At 36.6% G+C, this 14,111-nt stretch overlaps 1 protein-coding gene across 4 annotated transcripts in view; it reads right to left on the bottom strand.

The window, feature by feature from the left end:
• Positions 1–1,101: 1,101 nt before the first annotated feature.
• Positions 1,102–14,111, bottom strand: part of smarca2 (SWI/SNF related, matrix associated, actin dependent regulator of chromatin, subfamily a, member 2) — a 161,887-nt gene continuing 148,877 nt past the window's right edge. For all 4 annotated transcript variants that reach the window (XM_051929541.1, XM_051929540.1, XM_051929542.1 and 1 more), the window contains 4 exons: positions 12,364–12,465; positions 11,982–12,111; positions 10,547–10,683; positions 1,102–2,423 (listed from right to left, as the gene is read on the bottom strand). In XM_051929541.1, coding sequence (XP_051785501.1) covers positions 2,388–2,423; positions 10,547–10,683; positions 11,982–12,111; positions 12,364–12,465 — 405 coding nt within the window. In that variant the 3' untranslated portion in view covers positions 1,102–2,387. The remainder of the gene's footprint in view (positions 2,424–10,546; positions 10,684–11,981; positions 12,112–12,363; positions 12,466–14,111) is intronic.

Raw genomic sequence — 14,111 nt, 5'->3', positions numbered from 1 at the left:
AAGATTTGTTTTGATAGCTGCAACTCAAACCTTTGTTAAAGTAAGAACTGTAAAGGATTAACATTTTCCCGAATCCCTTTTATGTGATGCATGTTCAAATATTTCCACTTCATAAAACAAAGCTGTCATTGTAATGCAGACCAGCTGGCCCTATTATACACTGTACATTCAGTTTTGATGGATTTGCCAAGAATTCTTTTAAAATGGTGCAAATACTAAACGTTCTTCATTGTAGTTAAAACTTGGTGATGCTCTCTGTTGCACACAAAAAGACCCCAAAGTCAACAGAGGAATAGCAGAGATCACACTGACACCTGAAAATTTCAATCTGGTATCTAGGCTCTCAGATAAGGATTAACTTTTAATTTATCCCTTTCTATAGGGGATTACAACTGTGAAAACAAACTAGCAGCTTCAAAGCAAAAGGCAAAGAGAACAAAATATGTGGGTGCTGCTCTTTGGAATCATCTCGGCTTACTTACATTAACCGAAGAAGCAGTTCTGTGTTTGATCTTTTTAATAGCAACAGATTCAGCCAAGTTTAGCTCCCTCTTGTGTTCACTTAAAGAACAAACCCTTATGAAGAGTGAAACCATAACATGCAAACCTGTTACAGAACACATTTAGATAAGGGGCACAAGTCTCATTGATTATGTAAACTGTTAACACAATATAATGTAAATTAAACATTAGATCACCAAAAAGGAGGCATATACCATTGTATTGAGTAGATGAGTCCAAATTTGTTATATGGAGTCATCTAGGTTTAGGTTTAGGTTTCTTTATTTAAACCTAAACCTAAACCTAGATGACTCCATGTAACAAATGTGGACTCATCTACTCATTACAATGGTACATGCCTCCTTTTTTGGTAAACAACCTCTTAAAACAATTCACACTTGTAGTATAACTCAGAATATACAGATAGAAAACACCAAATTGCTACTTAAGTATAGGAAATTCACACAAGGAGTCAGATTTTAGCCTGGAACTTAGTACATATTAAGTACTTAGTGACAATTTCTATAAAATACCATACTCCAGGATCTTAATACATTCACTGGAAATTTATTTGCATACAGAACACAAAGATGCAACAGATGGAAACTGATGAAGTTTTATTTGCCTTAGGCTATGAGTTACAACCAAAGACGTTGTGCAAAGAAAGCAGATTAAGTACACTTTAGGAAAAGGTGATTAACAGCACTGACGACACAAAACATTTCTTCATGAGCTGCAGATTTAGGATGTAGCTGCCTCTGTCTTCACATCCAGAAGATGAGATATTTAAGGTAACAATTTTCTTGTGTGTAACATATAAAGGAACATTAGTGGAAGTAAATGTAATGTGAATCAACAATGAAAAAAAGCCATTTTTGTCTTTGAAAAGTCATTTAAGCTCAAAAAGCGTAAAGATATAAGAAAGAAAATAATTATTTCAAACATTTAAGAAAGTCATATTTTCAATCAGAGTATAAAAATATCAATAGTTGCATGGCCAAAGAAGAACAAACAAATATTAGAGGCCATTTCTTACTTATGCCTTCCCCACCATCTAACAAGTACAGAGAAAAAAATTAAGGATCTCATTTCCTGGTAGATGGAATCAAATACAACTGTCTTTACTTGAAAATATTTGGTATAGTAATGCAGCTTAATTACTACAAAATCTGGAACGAGGATCTAAAAGAACACTATGTTTTTGATGAACAATTTACTGTAGCTCATTGGCCGCACTGACATATCAGATTTAAAAAAAAAAAAAAAAAAGATACACAAAAATATAAGAATCATACTGAAGATTAATTCTGGAACGTAAATACACGTTTGTCTTGGGCTAGTATTTATTTTAATGCATCAGTACTAACATTTCTCAAGTATTTTTGCCTGGATTCAAAAGGGTGCAAGACAGCCATACTTACTGCAACTTGCTTTAACCAAAATTCCATGCTGCAACTACTGTACAGCCGTTAAAATTAAGTTCTCCTACCCTATATTTGACCCTCTCTTTTGCAAAGATTATACCACTCTTTAGGCAAATCTAAAAACAGTTTAATTTTTTCATGTCAGTTTACACCAAAACAATTTCTTGCATAAAAATCAAAGTATTTACAGTTACAATGGTCAAAACCTTTTCCCGTGTGTTAATATGGAGAACATGCACAGGGTACACAATCAAACAGCTTGATATTACAGGCTAAGCAGGCCTCTAGCTATTACACAAATTTCAACAATAAGATAACAAATAAGGGATTCTTGAGCTTAATAGTACACACAAAAAGTTTTATATTTAAAAATGATGAGGTGGGCTGCACATAGTATTTTAAGAAATGTAACAAATAAAAAATATCTACATCAGGCTGTTTTTTTAATGTTTTTTTTTCATTTTACTCATCATCACTTCCACTTACTTCTGACTGGTCCTGTAATAGAAAACAAACAAACAAACATTGTTTAATCACTGTAACCTAAAGTTGATAATACATAAAATACAAACTGTCAACTCATCATTTTAATACTGAAACTCAGGTAAAATATGAAATAAAACAAACACAAAGTAAAACTGTAAGACATCACTTACAGCAACTCCCAGAACCTACCTACTTAACATGTAAATTCTGGCTTCTTGAAATTGTATTTTCAGACAAAACCAAAAATACACTATATTAAAATATACAAAAATATCTTCAATAAAGAATTTCTGATGTTTTTTGTAAAGTATTGTAAAATGAATCAGTATGTTTATATGGACTAGTAGGTGACCCATTTAATTTTAATCAAATTATAAAAAGTGGTTATTGAAAACTTTAATCTGGTAAAACTTAACTGAAGTGCAGCAACAATACATTAGCTCTTTTAACACATAAAACTCCAAATGTGTGAGACAGTGGGCTCCACCTTTGATTGAGAGACAGTTAAGCATGCCACTGTAACTACAGCAGACATGTTGGGCAAATTTATTGAAGTTGACTCATCCGATGGAACATAATACATTTATAAGGACTGTGCAGATTTGCACTATTATTCAACTAGAAACTACCCTAAGTTCTTGTCAATAAGCCGCGGCTTATCTAAGGAAAAAAGTTGTGAAAATGAAAAAATAGAATATCGGCTTATACATAAGTCCGGCTTATACATCCATCGCGGGGGTTGCGTTCCAGAGCCACCCGCGAAATAAGAATATCCGCGAAGTAGAAACCATATGTTTATATGGTTATTTTTATATTGTCATGCTTGGGTCACAGATTTGCGCAGAAACACAGGAGGTTGTAGAGAGACAGGAACGTTATTCAAACACTGCAAACAAACATTTGTCTCTTTTTCAAAAGTTTAAACTGTGCTCCATGACAAGACAGAGATGACAGTTCCGTCTCACAATTAAAAGAATGCAAACATATCTTCCTCTTCAAAGCAGTGAAGCAAACAAATCAATATGTCTGTTTGGCTTTTAAGTATGCGAAGCACCGCGGCACAAAGCTGTTGAAGGCGGCAGCTCACACCCCCTCCGTCAGGAGCAGACAAAGAGAGAGAGAGGGAGAGTTTGTTTTTCAGTCAAAAATCAATACGTGCCCTTCGAGCTTTTAAGTATGCGAAGCACTGTGCAGCATGTCTTTTCAGGAATCAGCTTTACAAAAGATAGCAACGTGAAGATAATCTTTCAGCATTTTTAGACGAGCGTCCGTATCGTCTAGGTGTGCAAACAGCCCCCCTGCTCAATCCCCATACGTCAGGATCACAGATAGTCAGCGCAAGAGAGAGAGAACAGTAAGCCGGGTAGCTTTTCAGCCATCTGCCAATAGCGTCCCTTGTATGAAATCAACTGGGCAAACCAACTGAGGAAGCATGTACCAGAAATTAAAAGACCCGTTGTCCGCAGAAATCCGCGATATATATTTAAATATGCTTACATATAAAATCACAATTTAAATGACCGCTACGCGCTCGTGTTGACTCGGCGACGCCCAGAGCAGAAAGAACGCGCTCCGGCCGCTCCAACCGCGCCATGCGGGGAGTGAGAGAGACGGCAATATCTCACACTCTCTCCCCCCTTAAAGAAACTAAATGGGCGCGAGTGAGACCACTGACCTCCCTCCCTGCTATTAGTTATAGGTTATAGTACGTTCGGCTTATCCATGAGTCCGGCTTATCTATGATACGATTTTATTTTAAAAATTCGTATGATTTTTGGTCTCCGGCTAATACATGAGTCCGGCTTATAGACAAGAACTTAGGGTAGTATAAATTAAAAAATAAAAAAACTTAATAGGACTGTGGTAGCAGCATTTAAGAAATCATGGTGGTTGACCAAAAATACCATTTTTGCAACTGGAAATCAACATTGCAGACTTGAAATAATTAAAATACATATAATGTTATGCAATGAAAAAGCCTTTAAATATGGTTGCGTTTTTCTGAGGCCTTCACATGTGGAGAAAGTTGACAACCTCCCAGCAGTAAAAAGGACTACTAAGGAGGTACGGAGTAACTTCGAAATTGTTAAGGAACAAATACTGCTTTGAATAAAAAGGCTGAAATCAAACAAATCACCAGGAGGAGATAATATTTATCCTTGAGTTCTTAAGGAAGTTAGCAAGTACGTACAGAAAAGTCATATGAAAAAGTTTGGGAACCCCTCTCAGCCTGCATAATAATTTACTCTACTTTCAACAAAAAAGATAACAGTGGTATGTCTTTCATTTCCTAGGAACATCTAAGTACTGGGGTGTTTTCCGAACAAAGATTTTTAGTGAAGTAGTATTTAGTTGTATGAAATTAAATCAAATGTGAAAAACTAGCTGTGCTAAAATTTGGGTAACCTTGTAATTTTGCTGGTTTGAATGCATGTAACTGCTCAAAAGCCCGTTAAGCCTTGAACTTCATAGACAGGTGTGTCCAATCATGAGAAAAGGTATTTAAGGTGGTCAATTTCAAGTTGTGCTTCCCTTTAACTCTCCTCTGAAGAGTGACAGCATGAGATCCTCAAAGCAACTCTCAAAAAACCTGAAAACAAAGATTGTTCACTATCATGGTTTAGGGGAAGGCTACAAAAAGCTACCTTGGATGGATGGATGGATGGATGGATAGATAGATAGATAGATAGATACTTTATTACTCCCAGGGGGAAATTCACATACTCCAGCAGCAAAAAATATTAAATTAAACAGTAATAAAAAATGCAGGTAAAAAACAGACAATAACTTGAATAATGTTCAACGTTTACCCCCTCTGGTGGAATTGAAGAGTCGCATAGTTTGGGGGAGGAATGATCTTCTCAGTCTGTCAGTGGAGCAGGACAGTGACAGCAGTCTGTCGCTGAAACTGCTCCTCTGTCTGGAGATGACACTGTTTAATGGATGTAGTGGATTCTCCATAATTGATAGGAGCCTGCTGAGTGCCCGTTGCTCTGCTACGGATGTCAAACCAAACTGTTAGTTTCAACTGTAAGGAATGTAATCACGAAATGGAAGGCCACAGACACAGTTGCTGTTAAACCCAGGTCTGGCAGGCCAAGAAAAATATGGGAGCGGCATATGTGCAGGATTGTGAGAATGGTTACAGATAACCCACAGATCACCTCCAAGAACATGTGCATGGCAGGGTGATGAGAAAGAAGCCCTTTCTGCACTCATGCCACAAACAGATCGCTTGTTATATGCAAATGCTCAATTAGATATTTAGACAAGCCAGATTAATTTTGGAACAAAGTGCTTTGGACTGATGAGACAAAAATTGAGTTATTTGGTCATAACAAAAAGCGCTTTGCATGGCTGAAGAACACCGCATTCCAAGAAAACATCTGCTACCTACTGTCAAATTTGGTGGAGGTTCCATCATGCTGTGGGGCTAGTTCAAGGATTGGGGCCCTTGTTAAAGTTAAGGGTCAGATGAATTCAACCAAATATCAACAAATTCTTCAGGATAATGTTCAAGCATCGGTTACGCAGGGGTTGGATATTCCAACAAGACAATGACCCAAAACACAGTTCGAAATCTACAAAGGCATTCATGCAGAGGGAGAAGTACAATGTTCTGGAATGGCTGTCACAGTACCCTGACTTGAATATCATAGAAAATCTATGGGATGATTTGAAGCAGGCTGTCCATGCTCGGCAGCTATCAAATTTAACTGAAGTGGAGAGATTTTGTATGGAAGAATGGTCAAAAATACCTCCATCCAGAATCCAGACACTCGTCAAAGGCGTCTAGAGGCTGTTATATTTGCAAAAGGAGGCTCAACTAAGTATTGATGTAATATCTCTGTCGGGGTGCCCAAATTTATGCACCTGTCTAATTTTGTTACGATGCATATTGCATATTTTCTGTTAATCCAATAAACTTAATGTCACTGCTGAAATACTACTGTTTCCATAAGGCATGTCATATATTAAAAGAAAGTTGCTACTTTGAAAGCTCGGCCAATGATAAACAAAAATCCAAAGAATTAAGAGGGGTTCCCAAACTTTTTCATATGACTTTCATAAATCCTTGATAAATATTTTCAGCAAGTCACTACGCACTGGGAAAGTTCCAAAAGACTGAAAAATGGCAAATATTATCCTGTTATATAAGAGTGATCTTGCAGATACAAGTAACTATAGGCCAGTAAGCTTAACGTGCAACCCAGGTAAATTAATGGAAAGAATTATTAACACTAGAATCCCTGAAGCCTACAAAAATATTTATAATGCCGGGCCACCTTAAATTCCCTCACACCTCCTCATCAGCGTCTTTGTTTTACAAATGTGTCAATCAGCACAAACAGCAAGCAGTCTGCTATCTCATCCCTCACTGAGGCAGCTGAAGTCAAGTCAGGCACAAAATTCTCACAACTAAATTCCCTTTTGTTAGGGAGTGAGGTCTCTGGAATTGTATAGGGTAAATAATATATTGTTATTTGGAATAGATACATTTAATGTGTGTTCCGTGTCTACAATCTGTGTAAATGTAGGATGACAGGAAATGTGAGGCAAGATATGTTGAACACATTAACTAAAACAGAAACTTTTCCATGTTATAGTAGTAACGACAAAATGTTGACATGAAGTGTATAATGTGTGAAGACTGAAGTCAAAATATAAAGTAAACACTTTCACAAAAGGTATAACAAAAAAAGTGCACTTTTATTCAAGAATATAATCTGAGAAAAAGAAATTTCAATTTACAGTACATATTACTGGCAATGTGTAAAAACTGAAGCCCAACTATCAATCAAAGCATACTATTATACTACTATACCATTTTATTACACCTTTTCTGAAAGTGTTTCTTGGATATTTGGGATTCAGTCTTCACTTATCCTGCACTTCATGTCAAGATTATGTCGTTATTACTATAATATAGGAAAACATTTTCAGTTTTAGCTGTGTGTTCAGCATTTCTTGCCTCATATTTCTACTGTCATTATATATTTGCACAGACATGGAACACACATGAAATGTATGTATTTCAAATCACGATATTTTATTACCTATATAATTCCTTACAAACACATCGCCAGATAAACACTCCAACTCAGACTTCAACTGTGAAGATTTCAGCAGGGCGATGCGTTCATCTGACTGAAATTGTAGCAGGCTGCGTTCTGCTAAACCTCACATTTGCAAAACAAAAGCGGGATATTAGTGCAGTGATGAGGAGATATGAGTTTCATGTCGTATGTCAGGAAAATTTAAGGAGGAAAAGGACAACGAAAAGAAACGTAAATGTCAGGGATTCTAGTATTAAGGAAAAGACTGAACAACACAATTGAACAGTCAGTGTTGCTTCAGAAGAAGGAGGGAGGTCGTGTGTTGAGGAAGCAACAGAAGGATAGGATCAAAGTGAAGCAAATGGTATTATCTTGACTTTCAGAAAGCATTTGATAAGGTGCCACCTGATTGGCTGTGCATCAAACTAAATGAAGTGAGACTTCAGAGTGTATTGTGTAAATGGGTGCATAACTGGCTCAGACACAGGAAGAAGAGGGTTATGGTGCGAAGAAACCTGTCAGAGTTGGCGGATGTTAAGAGTGATGTCTGACAGGATTCGTTCAGTGCTAGGGGAGCTGCTATTTCTGATATATATGAATGATTTGAATGGGAATATAAATAACAATCTGGTTAAGTTTGCAGATGATAGATACCAAGATAGATTGGCAGATAATCTAGAAAGCACTGAATCATTACAGAGGGACTTGAGATAGCATACAGGCTTGGACAGATTTGTAGTGGATAAAAATCTGTAATGTGAATAAATTTAAAGTATTACACGTAGGGAGTAAAAATTTAGGTTCGAATACTGTGATGGTATGGGTCAGCTCCACGCTACCTATACTATCCAGGAACCTCTAGAACCCACCACCATGCCGTGTTCAGTTAGTGAAGTAATCTTCATAAACAAACAAAAAATTAATTAATTAGACAGTGATGGTTCGTGAGGTAAAATCCAGAACAAGACAAGAACAAAACAAGAATAAAACCAACACAGTCATTGGGTCCTTAATGTTCTGCCAGAGAAACCCAGCACATCTCCATCTTCATCGCCCCGGCTAACCCATTCCTCGCTCAGCCAGCGGAGACACAAGTTGCCAAGGTCCTCACCACCTGACTCCCGTCTTAGCTGCCTCAAGTGACTCCAGTCAACGGGCCTATCGGTTATCCTCCAGTCATCCTTTACACACCCTTATTGTACCTTGGATCCCTGGAGCAGGATTTGTACCCACTCTACCACCAAATATCAGTGGGGACAAACTGCCACTACAGTGCCAATGCTTCGCTCCTTTGCGGGGCCAGTAACTGTGCAGTGTCTCCAACACTGGCTGGCTGGCTCATCTTACGTCACAGCGCAGTGCTGTTCTCACGGCTCTGTGTTTCCTCTCTCTGTCCCTCTCTATCCCATGCAGGCTCCTCTTACACTGTCTCTCCTAATGGGGTTCAGGTGTGAGACAGCACTCCCACCACACGGCAATAATGAGTCACCTGATTGACTGTTGCGCGTACATGTACATGTTCAATCAGCCAGGCGCACACAAACTCCCAAATTGCGCAAAATTGGAGCCCGCGCATCATGGGCCATAATTATTTATTTAACATCTGCCTGAAGCCACTGACCATCCTTCAGAAACACACAATAGAAAGATTTGAAGATTGAAAGTACACCTTATGAGAATGACTTAGGATTTGTAGTGGACTCAACACTATTAACTAACACACAATGTTCAGAAGCCACTAGGAAGGCTAACATAGCACAACATGTACTGTACAAATCAAAGCAGGTTGTGCTCAAGCTTTATAATGCACTGGTAAGGCCTCAAATGGAGTACTGTGAGCAGTTTTGGTCTCCAGGCTACAAAAACATAGCACTGCTAGAAAAAAATCTAGAGAAGAGTGACTAGGCTGATTCCAGGACTACACTGGATGAGTTATGAGGACAGATTAAAAGAACTAATCCTTTTAAGTTTATGCAAAAAGTAATTAAGAGGAGACATGACTGAAGTTTTTAAAATTACGAAGAGAATTAGTACAGTGGATTGAGACTGTTAATTTACAATTAGTTCAGTAAGAACATGGGGACACAGATGGAAACTTAAGGGTAAATTTCGCACAGACATTAGTTAGTCTTGCTTCACATAGAGAACCATAGACATGTGGAATAAGTTACCAAGTAGTGTGGTAGACAGTTGATTTTCAAAACTAGATTTCAATGTTGTTTTGGAAGAATTTAGTGTATAGGACTGTTTTTTTTTTGTGCTGACTGGTCTGTTCTTGTCTAGTCTGTTCTAATATTTTAAGTGTGCTGTACAAATGGCAAGAATCTATGCTGACTGCTGATGTGAACTGTTTTGTAATAAACTCATATCCCACTTGCTATTTACAAATGTTTGTTTATCGACAGAAATTTTTGAATTGGTGAAGCCTTGGCAGTTATAGTATTGAAAAAAATGCATGGTATTTCTACTGTTAAAACTCGACTGGGTGACATTTTGGAAAAATTGAATAGGATTAATGAGCTTAAATGGCTAAATGACCTGTTCTTGTCAAAATTATTCTAATATTCTAAATTCATATTTCTAAATTTACAAAAAAACATAATTTATAGTAACTTGTTGAAAAGCTGCAGACAGCAGCAAGATACCATCACATTTTAATTCAAATGGACTGAACATTAGTTTTGATGAATCAACACAAAACATATGCAATATTTTACAGTAATTCATCTTTCAACACTGACATTTCACGCTATCCAAAAATGACGCTTCCCACTTAAAAATTAAGGTGTATTTTTACAATGCAGAATAATAACAATTTATTTAATGAAACTAGTTCAGGAAGAAGTGTCTACTGCATTGCTTTCTTCACAGGCTGTTCATATTGAAAGTCGTGTACCCAAATGCAGATAAAGGGACAATGAGCAAATTCTACACTGACAGTGCCTGGCCCATTTGAATTAATATTTTTCTGTATCTCTATAGTATAAGTGCTAACCACCGGGCCACAATAAGCCCCAGGATATTATTCTATACTATTACTACTACAGTATTTCAAGAACACTTGGAAGTTAAACATACATTTTCATCTTGGTCTTCTTCACTGTCATCATCACTGACAACTGGTTTTGCTTTGCCTCGACTCTGCCGTTTCTTGCCCTTGTCTTGCCGCTTATCATCTTTCTTATTCAACTTAATTTTCACCTTTACTGATTTTGCTGAAAATTAAACAGATAAATTATCACACACTCACTTTTCTTGATAAAGAACATTAACATAAGCATGTTATTTTTCTCATTTCAAGGGAAAATGTAAACATTATGTAAACAGTATTTCAACTTTTGATTAGGATTTTTGATTTTGACCATTGATGTTAATGCTTTTAGATTACATTTTCTGCCTGTTATATGTGTTAATGTTCATCTTTCCTTCATGACTCTGACTCAAATTCATTCTATTTTTATGTCCCTCATTGAGAGGGTTGTATTTCAGGTGGAACCCTGCCCATGTACGTGAGACACTGATTCGAACTAGTCAGGGTGTGAATTAGGTTTGCGCAGTAAACAGGTACTGAAAATGTGCATTTCAGGATTTTCAGAACTGGAAATAGTCATCAGCTTTCCTGTCAACATCCCTTTGACATTCGATTATGTATAGCTGGAAAAACAGCAGTTCACTAGACTTAACAAAACCACCATCTTCATTGCGGTTGGAATTTCATAGGGAAATACTAATTCAAAGCTTTTTGAACATTACTGGCCACTGCCTTAACTGCATTGAGTTTACTGCTTCAGTGACCTAAAAAACACACCTCAGCCAACCTCTGCCTCTGCTTTGACGACTGCACACTTCATGCAAGTAAGAGGGAAACAGTGCATAGCAAGGTGTGATTGCATGCTGAACTAGTGATGCTGTAGTAAGATGGTGAGAGGTGGCTCCTGGTTTATTTGGAGTTAGCAATTATTTGCTTCAGAGCCATTGTCAAAAGGCTAGTATTAATACTATGGTCAAAATTTTAGTTCTAGTTGCAATGCATTCTGCCCAAATGGGAAGAATACTAATGAAGACTGAAGAGCACTCTAAACTGCATCTCTTAAGGATAAAAGTAGTTCTAATCCCAATTTATACAATTTGTATCTTTAATCTCTGGGGATTCTGAGAGGGCTTCAGTTTAAAAAATTGGCTACTGGTTGCCTCTTTCCTCTTCTCTTGCACTCTTGTCTCAGTACTTACAGGTATAATGTTCTAATAAGTAGCTGATAAAATGTCTCATATATGGTGGTTACACCATAATTCTGTTGTGTTTAATTCTATATGATGTTGATGTGGTAGAATGCCGATTTCTCTTTCACAGTTAGTATCTCAAATGAAACATTTTCAAGTGATTAATATGGAAGGTTATTGACTTATTCTACTTAACATTTATCTTTCAGCAGCAACAGCAGTTTAAAGAAAATTAAATAGTTGAACTGCTGTCATTTTGGAGAAAAAAATACACATTTTGATTAAGACATACACTCTGATTCTGATTCTTCATCTTCTTCATCATCTTCATCCATACTCTCCTCTTCACTCTCCTCATCTTTAGCGATTTTCTGTCTTGCACTTTTAAAAACTGACTGAAGAACAATAGAATCCTCATAGATCTATAAATAGGAGAAAAAACAGTTATCACCACAGTATGGCCATACACTAGGAGTATTTGCTGCAATTATGATATGTTCTTGCAATTTCATATGAATTTTCCATATTGAAACTTGGAGCAGTTATTATGTTGAAAAAGCTACCATAGCTGCAAATGAAAAAATTTAATGTAATGGACATTTGACCCAATGTACCATGGAAAAATATATAGCATTGAACTACATGAGCAGCTTTTGCGTAGAGATGTTACAAACCTGTGATCCTTCCAAGTTGAAAGTCTGAGCATTGTGACAAAGAAGCATGACATCCTTTTCTAAGTCTCCCAAACTTCTATATTTGTGGTTACGTACTCGTTCCTGATAATACAGAAGACATTTTATTTATTTATTTGGAAAGCCTGGGAAATATTACTGACAAATCCTTCAACAAAGAATTCTGTAAGTCTGTTTTATCTGCCTAAAGTATTGCTTTACTAAAAGAGTGCACAGTACTGTTCATATGGGATTATCACAAAAGAATAACTTTTTAAAATATGAATTATTAAAGGACATGGTTCATCTGTTATACACTACAATTCATAATACTGGGGGTATCCTTGAAAAAGAATGTACTTCAGAGAGGAAGCTTTATCCCTATCCATTGCAGAGCATTATTGCATTTCAATGTCTGCATTGTGGGTTACAGTGATATAAATAAGTAAGGAAGAGAAGACTTCACTTTCCTAGCTACATTTTTAATTACTGCAGAACAGATTTCATATCATTATTATTTGTTTATGAAAAATGAAATTAAAATTGTTTTAATGCAATGTAGTTGACTGGTTTATATATGTAATGATGTAAAGGTTAGCTCTTTCCTACTACAATTATATTTGAAAAATTGTGCAAGTACTATGAGCATGCAGTCTGATAATACTGAAAAAAAAGAATAAACAGAACCAATTTCTCCAGGTATTTCTAGTGATTTATCAGATGCTTCCAGATTGCTCAATAGATATTATTGTTCAAGTTTGTCCTGTGTCGTATACTATTACAAAATTTTGTTTGAGACATCTAGGTATCCATCCTCACCAAATACCCCTCTATCAATCTGAAGTATCCCATGACCCTAATAAAAACTGCACTGCTGCTCATTTAATTAATGAAGTATCTATGATTTTGCAACGGGACCTGATTTAAGTGTTTTCTCCAAGAAACCATACCTGGGTCATTAAAGAAAATGGGATGTCCCACAGTAAGAATGGGAACATAGTCTGACCAATAAACTGACAGGTATGTATTGAATTGTTAAAAATGAAGATTAAAAATAATACTGACTTTTGCATCATTATATGTTAGGCACTGTGACTCAGTAGGGATTGGGCACTCTTTTGACCTGGAACGCCTGCAGATTTTATTTTCTCCAGCAACGCACCCCTGGAGTTTTTTTTTCTTTTTTGTTTTTTTTTTCTGTCCTCCCTGGCCATCTGCGTATTCATTCTTTATAAATTATTTTTATGTCATTTATTTAGTTACAAATAACTATCTATTTCTAACTTGCTGTTTTGTTTTTCTCTTGTAACTCTTCTTTTATACTGTGTAAAACACTTTGAGCTACATTCCTTGCATGAAAATGTGCTATAGCAAAAAAAATTAAATGTTGTTGTTGTTGTTGTAGCTTTACTGCAGTGGGCTGGCGCCCTGCCCAGGGTTTGTTTCCTGCCTAGCACCCTGTGTTGGCTGGGATTGGCTCCAGCAGCCCCTGTGACCCTCTAGTTAGGATATAGCGGGTTGGATAATGGATGGATGGATGTTGTAGCTTTACATCAGAATTTAGGTCTCAATTTATGTAGACAACTCCATCAAAAAGCACTGCCACATGTTTATGCTTGGAAACTTTTCATATAAAAATACTGAAGTATAATTAATGCACATTAGCTGCAGCCAAAGTGCATCCATGCAATAGGAAGACTTTTTGTTTTTTTTTGTTTTTGTTTTACCTACTTTACTCCATTTTAATCTTA

The sequence above is a fragment of the Erpetoichthys calabaricus genome, chromosome 7 (genome assembly GCF_900747795.2).
Source record: "Erpetoichthys calabaricus chromosome 7, fErpCal1.3, whole genome shotgun sequence".
Taxonomy (NCBI): Eukaryota; Metazoa; Chordata; class Cladistia; order Polypteriformes; family Polypteridae; genus Erpetoichthys; species Erpetoichthys calabaricus.
This window is presented reverse-complemented; position numbering and strand designations above follow the sequence as displayed.